The sequence below is a fragment of the Mus musculus genome, chromosome 15 (assembly GCF_000001635.26).
Source record: "Mus musculus strain C57BL/6J chromosome 15, GRCm38.p6 C57BL/6J".
NCBI classification, from domain to species: Eukaryota; Metazoa; Chordata; class Mammalia; order Rodentia; family Muridae; genus Mus; species Mus musculus.
Genome location: NC_000081.6, coordinates 82097451 through 82118801, shown reverse-complemented (window position 1 = coordinate 82118801; position 21351 = coordinate 82097451). Strand labels below are relative to the sequence as shown.

At 48.2% G+C, this 21351-nt stretch overlaps 1 protein-coding gene across 7 annotated transcripts in view; it reads right to left on the bottom strand.

Annotated features, from left to right (window-relative positions):
- The window catches only part of Mei1 (meiotic double-stranded break formation protein 1), a 56744-nt gene that overhangs the window by 8016 nt on the left and 27377 nt on the right, over window positions 1-21351 (bottom strand). For 6 of the 7 annotated variants that reach the window (XM_006521494.4, XM_006521495.4, NM_028897.3 and 3 more), the window contains 10 exons: window positions 20704-20801; window positions 17686-17854; window positions 17227-17374; window positions 15387-15662; window positions 11607-11772; window positions 9165-9263; window positions 6248-6358; window positions 5791-5954; window positions 3282-3363; window positions 2944-3119 (listed from right to left, as the gene is read on the bottom strand). In XM_006521494.4, the coding sequence (XP_006521557.1) occupies window positions 2944-3119; window positions 3282-3363; window positions 5791-5954; window positions 6248-6358; window positions 9165-9263; window positions 11607-11772; window positions 15387-15662; window positions 17227-17374; window positions 17686-17854; window positions 20704-20801 (1489 nt within the window). Of the gene's footprint in view, window positions 1-2943; window positions 3120-3281; window positions 3364-5790; window positions 5955-6247; window positions 6359-9164; window positions 9264-11606; window positions 11773-15386; window positions 15663-17226; window positions 17375-17685; window positions 17855-20703; window positions 20802-21351 lie in introns of those variants that run through there. The other variant, XM_017316770.2, reaches the window with a different exon arrangement.

Sequence of the window (21351 nt, the reverse complement as noted above, 5' to 3'; positions counted from 1 at the left end):
ATAACTTAGAAACTATACATAACATTTAAAAAAACCTAAGAGAGTAATGTGCAGAATGCAGAGGGAAAGAGAAGAAGGAGAAGAAGAAGAAGAAGAAGAAGAAGAAGAAGGAGGAGGAGGAGGAGGAGGAGGAGGAGGAGGAGGAGGAGGAGGAGGAGGAGGAGGAGGAAGAGGAGGAGGGGGAGAAGGAGGAGGAGGGGGAGAGGGAGGAGGAGGGGGAGGGGGAGGGGGAGGGGGAGGGGGAGGGGGGAGGAGAAGAAGCAGCAGCAGCTACAGAGAGCAGAAGAAGCAGGCAGGCTTCTCCTTACCATGGGGACAGACTAGGTCTTTTCTTAATAACAAGGCAGGCTGTCTTATTAAAAGGAACAAAGCTTTTTTTTTTTTTTCTTACAAACGTGGGTTTAATTCACTTAGCATTAAAAGGGCAGAAGCTTTTTCTTTCTCTATGCAATAAAGACTAGAGCTCGGGCTGGTGAGATGGCTCAGTGGGTAAGAGCACCCGACTGCTTTTCCAAAGGTCCAGAGTTCAAATCCCAGCAACCACATGGTGGCTCACAACCATCTGTAACAAGATCTGACGCCCTCTTCTGGAGTGTCTGAAGACAGCTACAGTGTACTTACATATAATAATAAATAAAAATCTTTAAAAAAAAAAAAAAAGACTAGAGTTCATTTTTCATCCAGAATGAGGGAGTTCTTTCTGCACTGGTGCTTGGTCTTTTGCATCATATGCATATGTAAGTATGGATGTGTGTGAAAGTATGTAGTTGTGAGAATGTATGCATATGTGTGTGTGTATTAGTATGTAACTGCGAAAATGCATGCAAGCTGGACCCAACTGGTTTGAATGGAAATGTATAAATGCACATGCGTGAATCTATATATGAACTTCTGTGAGTTTATGCATATTTGCTTATGTAAAAGTTTTTGCTTGGGACTGGTAGATGGCTTAGTGGGTAAGAGCACTGACTGCTCTTCAGAAGGCCCTGTGTTCAAATCCCAGCAACCACATAGTGGCTCACAACCACCCGTAATGGGATCTGATGACAGCTATAGTGTACTTATGTATAATAATAAATAAACCTTTTTAAAAAAGTTTTTCCTTCTGCGAGTGTTATTCTCTTCTCCTGGTTCAGTAGAAGTTTATTGCTCCAAACTTCCCCCTAGCCCAACAAGCAAGAGGCATCTGGACAATAGGGAAAAGGCTCTAGCAACTAATCCTTTACTTAATCTCCTGATATTTTAGGATGAGGTGCTAAGTGCCAGACACTGCAGTCTCTGGCCTCAGAGGAACACAGAAGGCAGGTCAGCTATAATAGCATAGTAACCTAGACTTAGATAACTAAACTTTTTATTATTATACAGCAACCCTAAGTATCTCGCAAGACAAAGTCTTACCCTTCGCTGATGTTCTTCCCCCTCCTATGCATCGAGAAGAACCAACAAGAAAGAAGACCTCACAGAGCCGGCCTCCAGCAAAAGACCTAAGTTCAACTGACAGAACTCACATAAAACGCTGGTGTGGGAGTATACTCTTGCAAGCTCAATGATGAGGAGGGAGAGACAGGCAGCTCCTTGGGGCTCACAGACTACCCAATCCAGCCTACTCAGTGAGTCCCAGGCCAGTGGGAGACCCTGTCTCAAACACCAAAATAGAATGCCAGGCGTGGTGGTACCCATCTTTAATCCCAGCACTAGAGGCTGAGGCAGAGAGGCAGAGGTAGGTAGGTCTCTGAGTTCAAGGCCAGCCTGGTCTACAGAGTTCCAGGACAGCCAGGGCTACACAGAGAGACAGTGTCTTGAAAAAAAACAAAACAAAAACTTAGAGGTAGTTGTCACCTGAGGACATGGGGTTGACCTGTGCTTCTACAGATACAAATGTGGGCACATGGGATCAGGGTGTCTGCACACACAGATGCGCGCACGCGCATGCGCGTGCGCGTGCGCGTGCACACACACACACTTTCTCTCTCTCTGAAAGAGAGGGAGAGAAAGTGTGTGTGTGTGTTGATGGTTTTGTCTAATCTGATTTTTGAGTCAGGGTCTCACTATTCAGTCTTGGCTGTCCTGGAAATCACTATGTAGACCAAGTTGACCTCAAACTCAGAGATCTGCCTGTGTGACTCTACCTCCTGAGTGCTGGCTCAGTCCTTGATTCCTGGACTGGAGACAAGAGGCTCTTCAGAAATCCTCAAGAGCAGCGGTTTCCAACCTCCCTAACTCTGCAACCCTTTAATACAGTTCCTCATGCTGTGGTGACCCCCACCATAGAGTTGTTTCATTGCTGCTTTATAATTTTGCTACTGGTTTTTTTTAAAGATTTATTTATTATTATATCTAAGTACACGGTAGCTGTCTTCAGATGCACCAGAAGAGGGAGTCAGGTCTCATTATGGATGGTTGTGAGCCACCATGTGGTTGTTGGGATTTGAACTCAGGACCTTCGGAAGAGCAGTCAGTGCTCTTAACCGCTGAGCCATCTCTCCAGCCCATTTTTGCTACTGTTATGAATTGTAATGCAAATATCTGATATGCAGCCCCTCAAAGGGGTCTTGACCCACAGGTTGAAAGCCACTGCTTCAGACCTTCAGCATCAGAATGGGCCTGTGGAGGTGTCCAGCTTCACAGCCTACTCACTGATTCTCAGCCTCTCCAGTATGGAGACAGACACAGTTGGAACCAGAACTGTATCATGTATGCCAATCTGACAGGCTCCTTTTATGGCATATTCATTCTGTCTGTTCTGTTCCTCTAGAGATCTCCAATACAAAATTCGTGAACTCCTGGTCTCCTGCCGCCACCTCCCAAATGCCGGGATTTCAGCTATGTGACACAAAGGCCGCTCTAACAGAAGCGCTAGTCTCCCGAGAGGAAGTCATCTTTTCCATTGTCCTGAGAACAGGAGTTCCCATTGCCAGGGGCCTCCCTCAGCAACAGCCTTACCTGTACCAAGAGGTTCTGGAGCCCAATTAACAGGGCTAGCACTTGTGACTTTCCTAGCGGAGCTAGGACAGCGTCCTCAGGAGTTGACAGCGGTTGATCCCCTGAGGGTACCAAGACCACCAAGGCAGAGGAAAAGCTTTGTTGCAAGGCTGTCCGCAGGAATCGTAGGATGGCAGCTGGAAACATAAGATTTCTGACAGTAAGATCTTCCTCCTTCCTCTATCCAGGCGGAGAAGCAATGCTGATAAACAGTTATGGCGTGGGTGGGTGGTCCTATCTCAGAATCTAGGGGAAAGGTTTTTTTTTTTTTAATTCCTACTGGGAAGTCCATACGGTACCTGACAGCAATGCAGACATCTTCTTTGGAAAGCTGAGAGCCTTCAATACTTGGTTCAGTTCCACAGATAATGTCCGATGGACCTGGGGGAGAAGGAGAAAGGGCTCCGTCCAATCAGTGTTCTCGGAGTGTGGACAGAAAATATCCTGGCTGACTTCCTATTGCACCTGTTGTTACTTCAAGACAGGGAGGTGACACAGAGCCCTCTGAGGCTTCCTGCTCTGCTGTCAGGAGTGTAAGGAGGGCATAAAGCCTACCTAGAGAACCAACTCCTCTCTGACGCTTCCGTAGCCTCACCTGCCGCTCTGGCTCTGCTCACCTAACTCAGAAGACCAAGAGTCCCACAGACCAAATCAAAATCTTGGCTCTAGCCAAGTGTGGCTCCTCGTACTTATCACCCACTCGAGAGAGAAGGGTTGCAAGTCTGAGGTCAGCCTGAATTACATAATGAATTGCTATATAATATAAGGAAAGAAATGCTGGCTCGTCAGGCAGTGGTGACACATGCCTTTCGTCCCAGTGTTTGGAAGGCAGAGGCAGGCGGATCTCTGTGAGTTTGAGGCCAGTCTAGCCTACAGAGTGAGTTCCAGGACAATGAGGTCTACACAGAGAAACCCTGCCTCAATAAAAGAAAGAAAGAAGGACGGGACGGAGGGAGAGAAGGAGGAAGGAAGATGGATGCATGGGTGCTGGCTCTGCTACTTGTCGGCTGTGAGGCTTAGGTAGGTCACTGGCTCTCTCTCCACTTGCCTAGCTTTCTTCATCCATGAAACAAACTACTTTCACATCCTCTCCAGTTACTCTGGAGACTGGCTGGGGGCAGCATAAGCGCATGCTCCTAGTCTGGACTGGGGAGCTAGACGCGGGCAGATGCAAAGCCAGTCTGTTCTGCTCACCTCCACCAAGATCTGTCAGAGGGCAGGAACTACTACTCTCTTGGCTCATAGTCAAGCACAGAGAAATTTTTTAAACATCCTAGACTGGATTAGGGCATCAGAGATGGGTAGGGACAGGTCCTGAGCTGGGCAGACGCTGGTTGCCAGGCCCAGTCAAGAAGGAAGAAAGGTGAGGCAGGCTTCTACTAAACTAGTCACTATGGAAGTGTGAGTGGCTCAAGCTACTCTCAGGAAAAAAAAAGGGGGGGGGGGCAAGGTTTCTGTTCTGAATCAAGCATGGAACAGTCACTCTATCTATAAAATCACATTTGGGAAGTAGAAGCAGAAGGATAAGAATTTAAGGGCCAGAATCGGCTACTTAGCAAATCAGAGGCCTGTCTGGGCCACATGACACCCTATCTCAATAAAATAAGAAAATAAGAGACAGGCATGGTTATACATGCCTTTAATCCCACCATTCCAGTGGCAGAGGCAGGCAGATCTCTCTGTGAGGCAATCCAATCTACATAGACAGCTCCAGGACTACATAGAGGAGTCCTGTCTCAATAAATAAATAAATAATAAATAAACAAAAAACAACCCTAGGCCACACCCTGTAGGGTCTTCCACAGCACATAACTACCATAGTTTGTCACCAACATAAGAGCCAAAACCGATTTCCCTTCTACCTAAGGAACTGTGTGGCCACCACTGGCAGGGCTGGGTGCTTTGGGAATGCAGCGGGAGCTCAGGGGTGGTTTCTGTCCCTGCAGAATTAGTCTTGGGGAAGGGACATCTGAATACGAAATAACCAAGGACTGAGCTCACAAAAGGCTTAGCATGGGAGGTCCTTCAGAAGGAAGTGAGGCTTTGTGTTTGTCCCCTGCTGTCCTGTTCCCTGCACTCACCTCCAACAGTGACAATGACAGCTAACTACATGTGGCACTTCACATCTTGCCACTGGGAACAACAAGGTCACAGCTGGCTCCTGCCTTCTTGTCTAAACCGATCTATTTTTTCAGCCCCTCGATCTGTCCACACATGCCAGCTTATCCCTAAATATATGTCCCACGTCCTAAAGTTGTCCATTTTTATGCCCTTGCTCAGGGTGTACTCTCCACCCTGGAGCATCTTTGCCCACCACCTTTGTGAAGTACAGTCTTACTTTAAGGCTCTACTGAGAAAAACACATCCCCTAAGGGTAGGGCAAATATTATAGTCTGATACATAGGCGATCCGTTTGTATTAAAACCGGTCATTTAAACTACACTGTCAGGCCAGGCGTGGTGGCTCATGCCTTTAATCCCAGCACTCGGGAGGCAGAGGCAGGCGGATTTCTGAGTTCGAGGCCAGCCTGGTCTACACAGTGAGTTCCAGGACAGCCAGGGCTACACAAAGAAACCCTGTCTCGAAAAAAGCCAAAAAGAAACCCCCAAAACAAAACAAACCACGCTGTCGATAACCCTGACTCCCTTGCTTCTCACCTTGTGGGTAAGAACACTGAAACCCAGAATAGTTAAATATTTTGCCAAGGTCACACATCTAATATGCCTCAGAACTGGGGACAGACCTCGGAGGCTAGCCACTTCTTGCAGCTCCACCCCAAGCCCCGAAGACATGGCACCAGATACAAACCTGCAAATTGCCATTGTGCTGCTGGGCAGAGAAGGAGGCAGTGAGCAGCCAGGCAGAGGAGAGCAGTGGCGTCCTGGGGGAGGAGCCTGTTTCCGTCCAGGTGAGGGCCAGCATCTTCTCCAGGAGCTCAAGCAAGGCTGTGCTGCTCAGCAGGACAGCAGCAGCTGCAGGCAAGAGAGGGAGGGGCGGCCATCTAGCTTCATGTCCCTATGTGCTGAGTACCCAGTAGGGTCTCGAGCATATAAATACAAACAAGTGGATCATCAAAGGGACCTAAGGCACTTCGTACATTGACGAATGACTATTAGACTATTAGAATCGGAGAGCTCTATCATCATCACACAGACTCCTAGATTTTTTTTTTAAGAAGAAAAAGCCAAGGGCACCAAGGACACCCCCCCCCCCCCCACACACACACACAACATCCTCTTCAATGACTCTGCCTGGGACCCTGTACCTCTTTTCTGGCTACTGGGTGTGGTCTGATGAAGACTCCAGTACAAGAAGTTGAAGGAGGGCTGCAGGATATCCACATGTGCAGGGCTGCACTTCCCACACAGCATGCTCACTGAAAGAAACAGAGTTCACAGGTAGTCTGTGCACAGCGCTCTGCACTTTAAGTACTCTTGTACATTGCACTGGAGGAAAGACAGTGGAGTGTATATGCTCAGCCCAGGGAGTGGAACTATTAGAAGGGGTAGCCTTGTTGGAGTAGGTGTGTCATGGTGGGCTTGGGCTTTAAGACCCTCATCCTAGCTACCTGGAAGTCAGTACTCTGCTAGCAGCCTTCAGATGAAGGTGTAGAACTCTTATCTCCTCCTGTACCATGACTGTCTGGATGCTGCCATGTTCCCGCCTTGATGATAATGAACTGAGCCTCTGATCCTGTAAGCTAGCCCCAGTTAAATGTTGTCCTTTATAAGACTTGCCCTGGTCATGGTGTCTGTTCACAGCAGTAAAACCCTAACTAAGACAGACAGTGACAGGAGTGAAGTCGGAACAAAGTCATATGCTCACACCTTCACTCTGCACCGACCACATAAACAACCACAACCAAAGGGCACTGAACACGCGGTTATGTGTTTTCTTGTCAAGGGAAGCCTCTCACTGTGCATGTGTCAGCCTGCTACCTTAGCTCTGATCTTCATTCCTTAAGACCATCCAGCCTCTTAACTATCCTAGCAAAGGAGCAGCTGCTGCATGCCCCAGGGAATTCTGGGATGCTGGATAGACAATCCCCTGTCCTTGGCTAGCCTCACTCCTCAGCCCTTCCTTCTTCCTTCCATCCACACTCCCTGTTTTTTAAGACAAGGCTTCATGTATCCTGGACTAGTCTCAGATCCACCACTTTGCTGCTGATGGTATGAGCCCCTATGACGCTCCTGCTTCTGCCTCCCAAGTGCTGGGAGTCCAGGTGCACACCACCACGCCAGGCTTGCTTTTGCTATATAGTCCTGGTTGACCTTGAATTTACAGTCTTCCTGCCTCACCTACAGAATTCTATGGTTACAGGCAGACACCATTACATGTGCGGTGTTCTCTTCCTTGTATCACTGCTTTCTGTCTAAGTTGACTCCTATTCAGCCACTGAACTCCAGATCGGGGCCTCTAATGTTGTAGCTTTCCTGAGTTGCCTATGCTAGGGCGGAACTCCCTCCTTTTCCTCCTTGAGAGACAGGGTTTCTCTATGTAGCTGTGGCTGTCCTGGAACTCACTACATAGATCAGACTAGTCTTGAACTCACAGATCCTTCTGCCTCTGCCTCCTAAGTCCTGGGATTAAAAAAATACACTACCACGCCTGGTTAGAACGTTTCAATGCTGCTGTTATCTTTAAGTCACTTATATTCTTAATTCCTGTAAATGCACTGGCTGACCTTTCTGTGGTCTGTGCCCTATCTGAGCCTGAATAGACATTTTCTTACATTCCCCCAGGAAGAGGAATACAGCATTATAAACGTTATAGAACCAAAGATTCAGGGAAGAACAATTGCATGGTCTCTGCTAAAGATGGTAAGATATACGATTAAGCATCTGAAGGTGGAGCATCCGTGGAGAAATTCCAGGGTAGCCATCTTTCCCCACACAGGGCGGCAGGCCTCCTTGACGATGCATGTGAGTACAGGGACAGCCGGGAACAGATGACAGGCCAGACAGCACACTGCAATCCCTGAAGACACGCATGGAACAAGAATACAGTGGGCTGTGGTGGGGTGAATGAGTATTTTAGACAGAAGTGCCATGAGTTGGCTCGGTGTGCATAAGCACCTGCCACCGGGACTGATAACTTAAGCTCATCCCGGAGAGCCTACAAGAAGATGGAGGGAGGGAGGGAACCGGCTCTACAGTTATCCTCTGACCTCCACACATGTGCTGTAGCATGCCTGGGCCACATGCACTTCATACACGCACCAGAGAGTAATAATGATTTCTATCATGCACAGATCTCCCTCCAGCACCATACAGACACAGGGTCTAGAGCCAGCCTTCAGTGATTCTTATGAGTCCCTTGAGGAAACCTCAGCCCTGGAGAGGGAAATCCTACCCTGTAGCCAGAAGGCCTAAATCCATAGTCGCTGATGATGTCATTTATTTCAGCTTTCCTCAGTGTGCTTATTGGTGCCACCTGTGAACTGGTGGCTACATTCACAGGCAGTGAAAGGTCCCAGTCAGGTCTGGGTTATGGGTGAGAGAGACAGACAGAAGGCTAAATATTATACTCAGTGGCTGAGAACACACTTGCTGTTGACCTGAGTTCAGTCCTCAGATCTCAGTGGAGGAATGCCACAAACTCCTGCAAGCTTTCCTCTGACCTTCACAAGCATGCCACAGCGCACACGCACACGCACATGCACACGCACACACACACACACAAATAAAAAAAGAAATACTTTAGAAGAGAAAGACTCCCAGAGAGCTGTGAACTGGATGATCAGAGACCTGAGTCAGCGATGAAACAAGGAAGATACCATGACCTGATCCAGACTGTATCCAGAAGGCCTTTGTTAGCCCAGCACTGCACATTTGCCCGAATATATATTTGTATCTCAATCCTACATGGGAGGATGCTCCATTCAGACCTATGGGCCTTAGCACAGGCAAGGTGGCTGTTCACACAGCATAGGCCTTTCTGACTTCAGTAGAGCTTGTACCTATAATACCCCATTGTTGGTTTGTTGGTTTGGGTTTTTGTTGGCTTGTTTGTTTCTTTGTTTGGGGGCTGGATCTCTCGAGTATTCCTCTACAATGAGTAGAGGGTGCTGAAAGACACCCCCAGGAACAGGCTGATTCGGTTCACATCTTCCGAGGGAATGGAATGCCATCACACTCCGCCCCAGGCCCGTGGGCACGGTGTGTCTCAAGCAGGCAAGGTACCTTGATGAAGCAGCTTCATGGCCATGCTGTCCAGCTCTTGTTCCGACTCATTCCTCATCTGCACCAAGGACAGGAGGTTCAGCAGCAGCGGCAGGTTCCCTGAGGCACAGGAATGGGCTGCTCAGAGAAGAAAGCTGAGCCCACCCACAGGTCGGACCCTCCCTGACACAGACAGCCCTAAGTGACTCTATTCTGAATGGAAAATCAATCTGGTGGCTTGCTGAGATTCACCCCTACTCCCAGACTTCTTCCTTCTCATGAGAGACAGTAGTAGCTGAACTGCTGGAGGCCATCTCTGAGTGGCTATCGGGAATCCGTTATTTCACTAAAGTACATTAAAAACACCCGAGACGGGGACTTTTATTCCTACTTCTCACAAAGTTCCCCCAGCTAGGGCAAGACAGGGTGCTGGGCTCTGAAAGTTTGTAAGCCCCCACTTTCCTATGCTCAAATCCTAACCTCCAATATGATTCTTAAGAAGCGGGGCTACTGGCAGTCAATTGGGTCATAAGATGCAGCCACCATGAATAGGATTGGTACCCACAAAAAAGTCTCCAAAGTCCTGGTCACTTGTCCTTTCTACCACAGGAGGATTACAAGATGTCTGAACAGAGTGGATTCTCACTAGATATCAAACCTGCTGGTATCTGGACTCTGGATTTCCCAAGAACTGTTAGTAATAACCTACTGCTCATGAGTCACCTAACTTATGGTACTCTGTGAAAACCACCGAGTCAGACAATGCCAGGGTGTCTCTGTGTAACCCTGGCTGTCCTTGAACTTCCTCTATGGACCAGGTTGGCCTCAAACTCAGAGATCCTCCTGCCTCTGCCTCCCAGGTGCTGGGAGGGATTAACTGTGTGTGCCACCACCACCACCTGGTTACACTTTATCTTTAAAAAAAAAAAATTATTAGCTGGTTGGTGGTGGCGCACGCCTTTAATCCCAGCACTCGGGAGGCAGAGGCAGGCAGATTTCTGAGTTCGAGGCCAGCCTGGTCTACAGAGTGAGTTCCAGGACAGCCGGGGCTATACAGAGAAACCCTGTCTTGAAACCCCCCCAAAATAAAAAACCCCATACATACATACATACATACATACATACATAGGACTATGTAACCTGGCTGTCCTGAACTTCACTGTGTAGACCAGGTTAACCTTAGACCCATGGAGACATGCCTGCCTCAGTCTCTCCAGTGCTGCCACATATGGCCTACAATCTTTAAATTTTATTTGTTGTTGTCATTATTGCTATTATTGGTGGTGGTGGTGTGTGTGTGTATGACCCGGGGCACAACAGCACACTTGTGGGGAATCACAGAACTTCGTGGAGTCTGTGTGTGTGTGTGTGTGTGTGTGTGTGTGTGTGTGTGTGTGCGCACGTGCGTGAGTGCATGTGTGACACAGAGCACAACAGCACACTTGTGGGAATCACAGCACTTCATGGAGTCTGCTCTCTCCGTGTGTGTGTGTGTGTGTGTGTGTGTGTGCACGCACATGCGTGCATGTGTGACACAGAGCACAACAGCACACTTGTGGGAATCACAGCACTTCATGGAGTCTGCTCTCTCCTTGCACCTTGACGTGGGTTCCAGGACTCAAACTCGGCTTGGTGAACTGGTGTTTAGCAAGCGCTTTACCTGCTGAGCTGTCTCCCGGGCCCAGAGCTTACAGTAAACAGTTCTGTCACCCAGACACATGTTGTTCTTCCCTAGGAATGAAGGGCTTGGTTTCTTAAGACAACATTCTTCTTTCAGGACTGGACTTGGGAGCCATAGCCTCTTGCCACTTGCCCTTGATGGCTCAGAAATTTATTTTTATAAAATCAGGTTCTTCCTAGCTAGGCAGTGGTGATGCACACCTTTAGTCTCAGAACTCTGGAGGCAGAGGCTGGCAGATCTCTGAGTTCGAGGCCAGCCTGGTCAGAGCCAGGTGTGGAGGTGCATACCTTTAATCCCAACACTCGGAAGACAGAGGCAGGTGGCTCTCTATGAATCTGTGGCCAGCCTGGCCTGTATGAGACCTTCCCTCAGAAAACAAAACCAGGATCAGATTCTCAACGGAAAAAAAAATTCCAGCCTTTTTAAAAATAGCTGATGACAAATGAACCTCAATTTTGTGTTTCTTCATACTGAAAAGCCAGGACTTTTTTTTTTCTGGGACTGGTAGCGCATCCTGGATCTCACTGGGGATTCAACACATCACAGATCCACCCTACTCCCACAGCCCTGCTGGGTCCCCAGCCTCCCCCAGATTCCACTTTCTTCTTCCCTCTGGGAGTCACCATTTTTGTGACAAACAGCTCTGGGCACATACTGTGCAGGGTAGGGACTGGCCTCATTTTTCTTCTGTTACAAAACCTGATTCTCTTTCTTAGAGCACACGTCACCAAAATAAGTAATGGTCTATTCCACATGTCAAGATACGTCCAAGGCAAACTGACCTCCTGAGGTGGACGCTCCATACTCCACCAGGAGGCGCTGCAGGATGAGCAGAAAGTGGCCTCGGATGAGGCCACCCACCTTGACATCCTCATTCTCCCAAAGGAACACCCTCAGGACAATCAGGACCTTTCGGGCTGTATCCACGGGGCTGGAATAGACCAGGTCCTGAGAAGAGAAGGAAGCCAGGGCTCAGAGAGCACACAGCCAGGGGCTGACAGACAATGCAGGAGAGAGGGGCAGGAAAAGAACCTAGGATAACGGTTTCACGGCGGCTGGGTGGAGTCTCACTCAGCACCTAATTCTGTAACAAAGTCTCTGGGAGGATGCACTAACCCCTCACAAATCATGGAGGACGGTCCCAGCCTGTTACGTCAAGAAGCAAACGGAGGCTCAGGGACATTACATGACATACCAGAGGTCACATAAAGCCAGTAAGTGGTACCCAGGATGTGAACGTAGCTCTCTGGACTCAGGATGACCCTCTCTTGTAAGTTCAAGTACTAGGGTCAAGAAAAGGTTGTTTTTAGGACCAAGAACTTGAGAACCAGAAAAAGGGAATGCAGAGGACAGAGATGTCATAGGTCAGGGAAAGAATAAGCTGGGGTAGATTCAGGGCATGGGATGGGAAATGAGGATCAGGTCAGGCCTGATCTCTGAGGTGGCATCTGCCCATCCCTGCCCCAAGCCGCAAAGGTCTTGGATTTAGAAAATGGAAAAGGACATTTTATTTTGATTTGCTTTCAGAGTTATTTTAACGAGCGTAGGTTGAAGGAAAAAACGGGCAGAAAGGGCGCCAGTAGCTGTCTCTGATAGCTCCTGGCACCTACCAGCTCAAACAAACCGATGCCTTTGGACAGGCGAATGTGTCAGGCCAGTTAGAATAGAGCGTGGTGAATCCAAGGTCAACAAAGGATCTCAGTGCGGAGAAAGGACTACGGGGCACGTTAGCCAAACAAACCCTGATGTGCTGACCACCGCACGGGCACGGGGAAACGAGCCCCGGGCTTGGGCTTTGGAGAACCAGCGGCGATATCAGTAGTAGCTGCTCAATTAGAACCCAACGGCATTGGTGCAGCACTGTTTTTACATCATAGCCAGACATTGGTCTACACATTTTCATATCTTCCTAATAGCTCCTCCAGTCAGCTGTTTCTCCAAGTTTTCAAATGCAGAATCTAAGGCAGACTGATTGGTTATCTATCAAGAAAGTAGCAGAGAGCCAGATGGGGTAACATGCACTCAGGAGGACAAGGCAGAGAACTTCATGTGTGTGAGGCCAGCCTGGGCTATATAGTCGTTTACGGGCTAGCCTAGGCTACAGAAATAAGATGGTGCCTTAAAGAGAATAGCAGTGGCTGTAAATTCTAACACAGTGTGTGCTGATGAAGGGGAGAGGTGGCTTTACCTCTGCCACCTCACAAAGACTCAAAAAAAATCTCTGGGCAGACAAAAATCACAGACTGGAGGGCTAAAAAAAAAATCTAGGTAATCTAGAAAATCTAGAAAATGTCAAAATGCCTAAAATTCTAGAACTCAGAAAAATTGAGATGGAGGGGTTCTAAGTTCAAGGACAGCCTGGGTTACATCCTGAGCTCTGCCCCGGGCCAGCTCAGGATCAATACTGTGATCCTATCTCAAACAACAATAATATAATTAATGTGTGTGTGTGTGTTCATCCAACTCCTCCACTTTGAGGAGTGTGAGGCTGATATCTAAGGTAGAAATGATTTACTCGGGGTCACGAGAGGAAAGGTCAAGTCCATTTCTCTGTTGTCATTTACTGACCCGTCCCTGCCCCACTGGCACACAATGGCTCCTCAGAAACCTGTGAATTTGGAAGGTCCAAAAGGAAAGGGGCTACATGGTTTTTGCCAGCCACAGTAAATGCTGCGTGCTGGTATGCACTCATTCTTCGGGTTAGTGAGAAGGAGTTGGGCGGACCCACGGCCCACTGCGTTTTCAACTGTCCAAAGCTGTCCGGACTCAGAACAGAGCATCTGTGACATCCTTGCTTTTCACAGCTAAACATCCTACTTGAAAGACCACCCGTTGATAAGAGTGGCAATTAACAGCTTTGTTTTCAGCTGCTAATTACCCATATCAAAACCAGAAATTGGTCCCAGCACATATTTTTAGACTCTTTTCCCTCCTGTGGCTAAAAGCTGGAAAGCAATGGTGGGAATTATCTGTGTGAACAGAAAACAAAGTTGTTCTTGCTGTTCTTTTCACCACTGATGCTTCTAGAATCTAATTTAGTCAAGCTCAGTAGCCGTGGCCTCTGGTCCTGGCCACGATCCGATTACCTTGGGCAATTCATCTTCAATGTGAATTATCTGGCTCAGAGCCAATGATTACAAGTGATCACCTATATGCTCCATGCATTTAATACTCCTGCACACCACCTCCCACCTCTCCTGCTCTCCATTTTACCTGAAACACAGGCAAACCTCCATCTCCCATCTCTAAACAGCATGCGGCCCCGAAGGTAGCTCCTTCCTACCGAGCTCTGGGCAAAGGAAAGTTAAGACTCCTGGGCCCTGATGCAACCACCTCCAACAAGAAACAATGAGTGGGGCTGAACACACTCAAAGGCAGGCTCTGAGCCAGTAGGGTAAGATGGGGCACCCCATCACGTCCTGAGGATGTGAAATCTAAGGTTTTAATCTTCGGAGATTCACTTTCTTACCTGCCTGCTTCTTTGAAACTGGTGGCCCAGGGCAGTTTCCCACCTGCCCTAGTGGAAAGTGAGGTGGCAGTCTCCACCTGAACAAGGTCCAAACTGTGAAGGGAACTGAAGAACGAGACAACAAGCTCCATCTTTTAAAGATTAATTGGAGATTTATATGTTTACTGATTTTACAAACTCCCATGCATTCCAAGCACACGCTCTACCACTGAGCCACGCCTCCATTCCAAAGAGCTCTAGGTTAGAGCACCTGCGTGCTAACTACGTGGTTGGCAGTATGAGACTGAGCTTAGAGTGTCGGGAATGGAGCGTGGACTGGAGCCCACAGGTAGACAGCGACCAGAGCTGAGACAGATCAACCAACCCCAGCCTTGTATAGAGCTTTGCAGAATACCATCCTTCAAGACCTGGCTGGAGGCAGGGAAATCAGTAAGAGACTAAGGAGAGACATCACGAGAAGGATGAAAACCAAGAGACGGCATCCTTTAAACCAAGGGTGTGTCACAAAAATGAAAGTGGCAGCCATCAATATCAACAGAGCACTTAAGAGGAGAACGGGTGACTCTTCGTCAGTGGTAACTAGGCACAGGGACATCTTGGTTATCATGGTGGTGACGGTTAAGGAGCTTCAGGGTCTGAGACCAAAGGGTGGATGAATTAGTGAGACGGAGGCGAAAAGTCTGAAGTACCCAATTAGACCTAAGAGTTGGAGGGTAATTAAAATATAACGCGCAGGAGGCAGGGTTCATGAGCCCATAGGTAAAGATAAAAGACGTAGAGCAGCTTGGGAATAGTTAGCAGGGCCTACACTCACAAAAACAAACAAACAAACAAACAAACAAACAAGCCACTCTCTCTTAAAACCCAGGCTGTCCTAAACTCACTATATAGTACAGGATAACCCTAACTTCTATTTCTCCAGCCTTCAGTTTCCAAGTGCTGGGATACTGGTATGCATCACCATGCTCAGTTTATGCAAACTGGGATGAGGCCGCGGGCTTCCCGCATGCCAGGCAAGCACTCTAACAACTGAGTTACATCTCCCAAGACCTAGCTAGCACCTGTAAGTGCGGGAATGAGCGAGAACACCTACCAGCAAAATGAGTAGGATGCTGGGCGTGCTCTGGAGCACACGGAACAGGGCTGCGAGGTTGGCGGGAAAGACTGTACGCCCAGGAGAGGAGTCATCATCTAGGTTCTCGTAGCCGCTCTCTTCCCAAGAGAACCAAAGCTCCAAGACACGGTGCCCGAACCTGCTCATCAACCCTGGATAGGCCAGGAAGAACCTGAGCAGGAGCGGGTGGTGAGTGTAGACCCCACGCAGGTCTGGGATGCCCTCTAGGAACTTTCTGATTGCACTGATCACGGCCTGGAGGCAACAGAGAGCAACTAGACATGCTTTGAAGAGAACCCGAGACCCAACGGCATAGCCAGTAACTGAGGCGAATGTACTGATGCCTCAGCATCCCAGAACAGCACGCTGCTCATCAGAATGGCCTGGGTAAGGAAACCCCACAATGCCTCCCTTTCAGTAGTAGCCCGGAGTGCATTTGCTCCCTGTATGATATTCAGTGATGTCTGGAGGCATTGCTTATTACCGTGACTGGAGGAAATGCTATTAGCATCTGCTGTGTTGAGTGGGAGCACGCTACTAGATGCCCTTCAAGGCATGGCAAAAATCCCCATGGGGGCATGGGGGGCGGGGACAGTGCAGGATAAAAGCAGTGCTGGGGCTGAAGAACAACACCCTATCATGCATGACACCTGTCAATGTTTCTGTCTCCTACCTTAGACTGCTTGGGGACAGGTGCACAAGCAGAGGGCCTGGCTCAGAAGGGAGAAGGCAGATGTGTGTGGAATTGCTTACCAAACCCTAAATACCTACTCCTTTCCCATAGAAAATTGATGCATCATTCAGATTCCTCGGTTAATTTTGACAGTGAAGATTAACAAAATGATTGGTTGATTGGGAAATGCCCAGATTAGTAAGGCATACCCAAGTGTCTGTGTGAGGGCATTTCAAGTGAGGAAGACCTGCCCATGAATGTGTCACCATTCTATAGGGTGGGGGTTAGCTGAAATAAAAAGGGGAAAGAAAAAAATTTAAAGTTTGTGGTTTAGTGGGGCATGATGGCACATGCCTCTAATCCCAGAAGAGGCAGGCAGATCTCTGAGTTCAAGGCCAGCCTGGTGTACAGAGTGAGCTCCAGGACAGCCAGGGCTACACAGAGAGGCCCTGTCTCAAGAAAGAGAAAAGAAAAGAAAGAAGGAGGGGGCGTGGGGGAGGAATGTGAAATGTAGTTCTGCAGTAAATCTTAGACTCGGGGAAACTAGCTATGTAGAACACTATTGGTTTTAGTAGAAAATGTAGTGGCTCGGGTTGTAGCTCTGTGGCAGACTGTGCAGCATGTTAGAGCAGCAGGTTAAATTCCCAGCACTCAAAGAAGGAGTGAAATTAGATTACTGACTTAAGGACTGAGTAATATTCTAATACCTCTAGACTTTGTTTGAGACAGAGCCCCACCCAGATTGGCCCAGAGCTTACTATGTAATCCAAGCTGGGCAAAAATCTTCCCGTCCTGTCAAACACTGTAACTACACACATAGGCCACCATGCCCAACTCAGAAGGCCGTTATTTTGGGGAAATATATATTGAAGAATTTAAGAAAAAAAAAGAGCATATCAAATTATTTTCAAGTGTTTCAGAAAGATAGGATTGGGAAAGGAGAAATCTATCTATCTTTCTTTCTTTCTTTCTTTCTTTCTTTCTTTCTTTCTTTCTTTCTTTCTTTCTTTCTTTCTTTCTGAAGAGACCTTTGCAATCCAGCCTTGCTAACTGAGAAGCCACTGGTACTCTTCCCAGCATGCCTTTCTCCTCTGTCTCAGGCAGTTGGAGAAGCCCCGAATCAACCCCATGCCCTTTGGTTCCTACCTCAGCCAGTGCACTGTCCTTGTCCCCGCACACTGCCAGCAGATACATGGAGGCTTTGCAGACCACTGGTGGCGGGCACTCACCCTGGTCCTGCAGAGACAAAAGGAAGCTCTGCACAGCCACAAAGAGCTCCGCCTCAGGGACAAACCTGTTGAGCAAGGAGAGCCTGGGTGAGCAGGGTGAGCTGCCAGGCCAGCGGGGCCGAGAGGCCAGCGGAGCCTTCTATTCTGCCTGCTCCCATCCTCCGTCAACTCAGTGTCCTTCCCCTGAATGCCCACAGCCTGACAACACCACGCACAAGCAGTGTGCTGTATAGATGTTCAAAGCATCGCCACGCTTGTCTAATAGAAGAGCAATCGGATGCACATGCACAGATGAACATGTCTGTATAACACAAACAGATATCCATTTCATGGAACCAGGACTCCATGGCACCAGCCGCCAGCTCTGGGTACTGACCTGTCATCGTGGATGTGAGCCAGGTAGAAGAGGAGGAGGATGCAGTACTGTCTCTGGCGCGTGGCCGCCTCCACATACTGCCGATCTGACAGGAAGGCAAGGCTTTCTGGGGTCCTGCTGCTTATGTGGGGCAGTCCATGCTGTAGGAACTCAGACACTGCAGAGAGTTCTGGGAGGGAGCAGGTAGGGAAAGGCCACAAAGAGAACACAGGAAAGCAGGCAATGACACCCGAGAACCACTGCCTGTAGATGCTACACAGGTCACCGAGGGTAGCACAGGGGGAATGGGAGGTTCTTCTGCCCTTAGCAGCTTTCAGCCTGTCAGAAGAGCCTGAACTTAACTTATGGAAGGACACAGACAGCATTCGTTCATTCATTCATTCATTCATTCATTCACTCACTCATTCATTCATTCACTCCTCTGATAGATATTCATTGTATGACTACATTAGATCAGACTGTGAAACCTACCGGAGACTCTGAAGGAAGAGCTAGATAGGACACTCTCAGGACAGAGGGTCAGTGCCACGTTCCAGCGTGGAAAGAGTAATTCATGTGTGCATGGTGGAGAGGGAGAACTTAAAGGGCAGAGTGTTATAGAGGAGGAGCAGAAAACAGGCAGGGAGGGGAGAGAGCCAAACCCAGGGGATGGGAAGCAGGGTGTTTGGAGGCCCAGAGCCATAGGAGGACACATTTCTATTTGTTATGTACAGATGTGGAGCATCAGGAACTGTAAGGCCATATAGATAATTCACAGCTGGGCTGCAGAAGACACCGAACGCTGCTTAAAGGACTTCGATATCAGTAGAGTGGATAAGCACGTTAGCAGGGTGTAGTGGCACAATCCATTTCCACCCCTACATGCTGGCACTCAGGAGGCTGAGGTAGAAGGCTAGACAGTTCAAGGACAGCCTGGGCTACATAGTGAAATCCTGCCTCAAAAAATAAAAATCAAGGGGCTCAGGGGTTAAAAGTACTGACTGCTTTTCCGGAGGTCATGAGTTCAATTCCCATCAACCACACGGTGGCTCACAACCATCTGTAATTGGATCCAATGCCCTCTTCACAAAAAATAAATAAATAAATCTTAAAAAAAAATAAAAATGAAAACAAAACAGAAAAACCCACTTGTATTTCCTCCTGGGAGCAGAGGTCCTAGTTTCTTATGGAAACTGTTTTACAAAAAAGGATCTTAGAGGAATAGAGAACAAAAGGACAGAGCTCTTCAACTTTTTGGGAAATTTACACCAGCCTTCTTTTCTACATGAACCAAAGAGCACTGCTACACAGACTGACATCCGAGGACCACAGCTGAAGAGCAGAGGAGTTAAGATGCTGACGCTTCCCAGACAGATAGGTCAGCCGTGGGTGGAGACGGGCTGAAGAATGGGAGGCTGGAAGCTTCTGAAAGACTCTGTCCTGCTGAGGCCAAGGCCTACACACATAGAGGGAATCCCCCCAGGCAGTGTGGTAGCTCAGCCCAGTCAGGAATTCTAATTTCATTTTTTAAAATTATTTATTTTATGCACAGGAGTACACTGTAGCTGTCTTCAGACACACCAGAAGAGGGCATCAGATCCCATTACGGATGGTTGTGAGCCACCATGTGGTTGCTGGGAATTGAACTCAGGGCCTCTGGGAGAGCAGTCAGTGCTCTTAACCACTGAGCCATCCCTCCAGTCCAGGAATTCTAATTTCAATTCAACTCCTTTTCTACCGACATGCTCCGTAATGAAAACAAGCATAACGAGACGAGTATCCTTGACCCTCGCACACCCCTCTCCTGTGAGACACACAGGAAGATACAGCCACGAGTACACAAGTCAGTCTACCTCTCTTCCTGGTGCTTTGAGATCTGACAAGCACCCAGCGCCCAAGGGAACAGGTGAGGGGGGTTTCCTTTGTTCTGACAAATGAGGGAATTGTCAGAGGCCACGGTGATGTGGTTGCCAAGAGTTTGGGGCCACCACAGCACAGGCATGGTGGCCTTCTCTCTGCAAGTTACACCTGACAGGCAGGCTGCTGGGAAACGTGCAGCTGAGACTGGCTAGTGTAATAAAAGAACGGATCCCGGTCATACGGGAAGTAATGGGAATGCTTGGCTGGACTCCTGTCTGTCTCGGCATGGTACCTGAGAGAGAGTGGATGGGAGAGATAGGGGAGTAAGGGAGGACACGGAATCTTCATCGTGGCAAATGGAAAAAAAATACACTTAGCACCAAGTCTAACTCACGAAGAGGATAATATTTGAGCAAGTACATAAAACATTGAATGTCTTATGTTATACCAAGTGTGAAGTCTACAATAGGGAAATTTCACAGGAAATAGCACTGCGACCATTGCTTTATCTACCTCTGCCTCCCAGACATAGGGGAGAAGCTCAACAAAAGAGAAAGCATCTAGCATGGGGCCTGCACCCACTGATCTTCCTGCCCAGGTTCTACATGGCTCTCCTTTGGCCCCCTATCTGGCCCAGCTTCCTCCTCTCTTCTCTCATTCTCTGTCCCTTTGTCGGCTTCTATCTCTATCATAGTCCTACCCAGGTCTGGCATTGTGTCTATTGTACAATGCCTGCCTTTCTCACTGGAGGAGAAAAGGGCTTGGTCTCCCCAGCTCTTCCACCAGCTCCGGGAATACAGTCTGGCACACAATGGATGTACAAGAACTATTTCCTAAATAAATGATCAAAGAAAAATGAATAGACTACTCTACTCAAGAGATGCTGAGTTCTGGGCTACATGCGGACCAGCAAAGCATTAGTGTGCAGATGGTGCAGAGGAAACACTCGGGAGAGAGGACGTAGACCAGATAAGCCTTCTGCGTATCAAGAATCTGATCGCCCAGGGATCCCATCCTTTTCTATGCTGTTATTCCATCTCCCTTGGAATCTTCCTAGAAGTCCATCAATGTAGTGTAAGCCAAGAGGTCTCCCTGCACTGACTCGTCAGAGCCAGCCATCTAGGCGTCCAGGCGGAAAACTGTCAGGGAATAGGGAGGGGTTGGACCACTACATCGTACCTTCTTGGGAAAGTGGTTCTGTCTTCTCTGGAGCTGAGAGGAGATTGAGGCACATGTAGTAGAGGAAACTGGAGCACACCTGATTTAGGGACGAGTGACTTAGAGGGAGAAGTGAGAACAAAAAGAGAGAGCATTACTGCTTTGGCTCTGACAGCACTAACCCCACCATGCACCCAACACCCTCTTTTGGCTTCCCTGGGCACTGCACACACATACACAGAAAAGTAGGCATACACACAAACATAAAATAAAAATAAAATTTAAATATCATTTAAAAGTAAATATGTAACCAGCTGCCACACTTGCAAGAGGCACTTGGCCCATGTGAGAATCACTAATAATGTCCTCAAAAAATAAAATAAGGAAGGCCATAAAAATGTACAAGCTAAAATAAAGTAGTTCAAATATACATGCCACCAGGTGGCATGTGTCTGTAATTTCAGCATTTGGGAGGCTGAGGCAGGAGGATTGCCATGAAGTCCAGCCTGGGGTAGAGCACTTATGGAAAAGAAGAAGAAAGAAAAAGAAGGAGGAGGAGGAAAAGGAACAGGAAGAAGGGAAAGAAAGGAGGAGGAAGAAAAGGAAGAGAAAGAAGTTGGAGAGGAAGAAGAGGAGGAAAAGGAGGAGGAAGAAGAGGAGGAAGAGGAA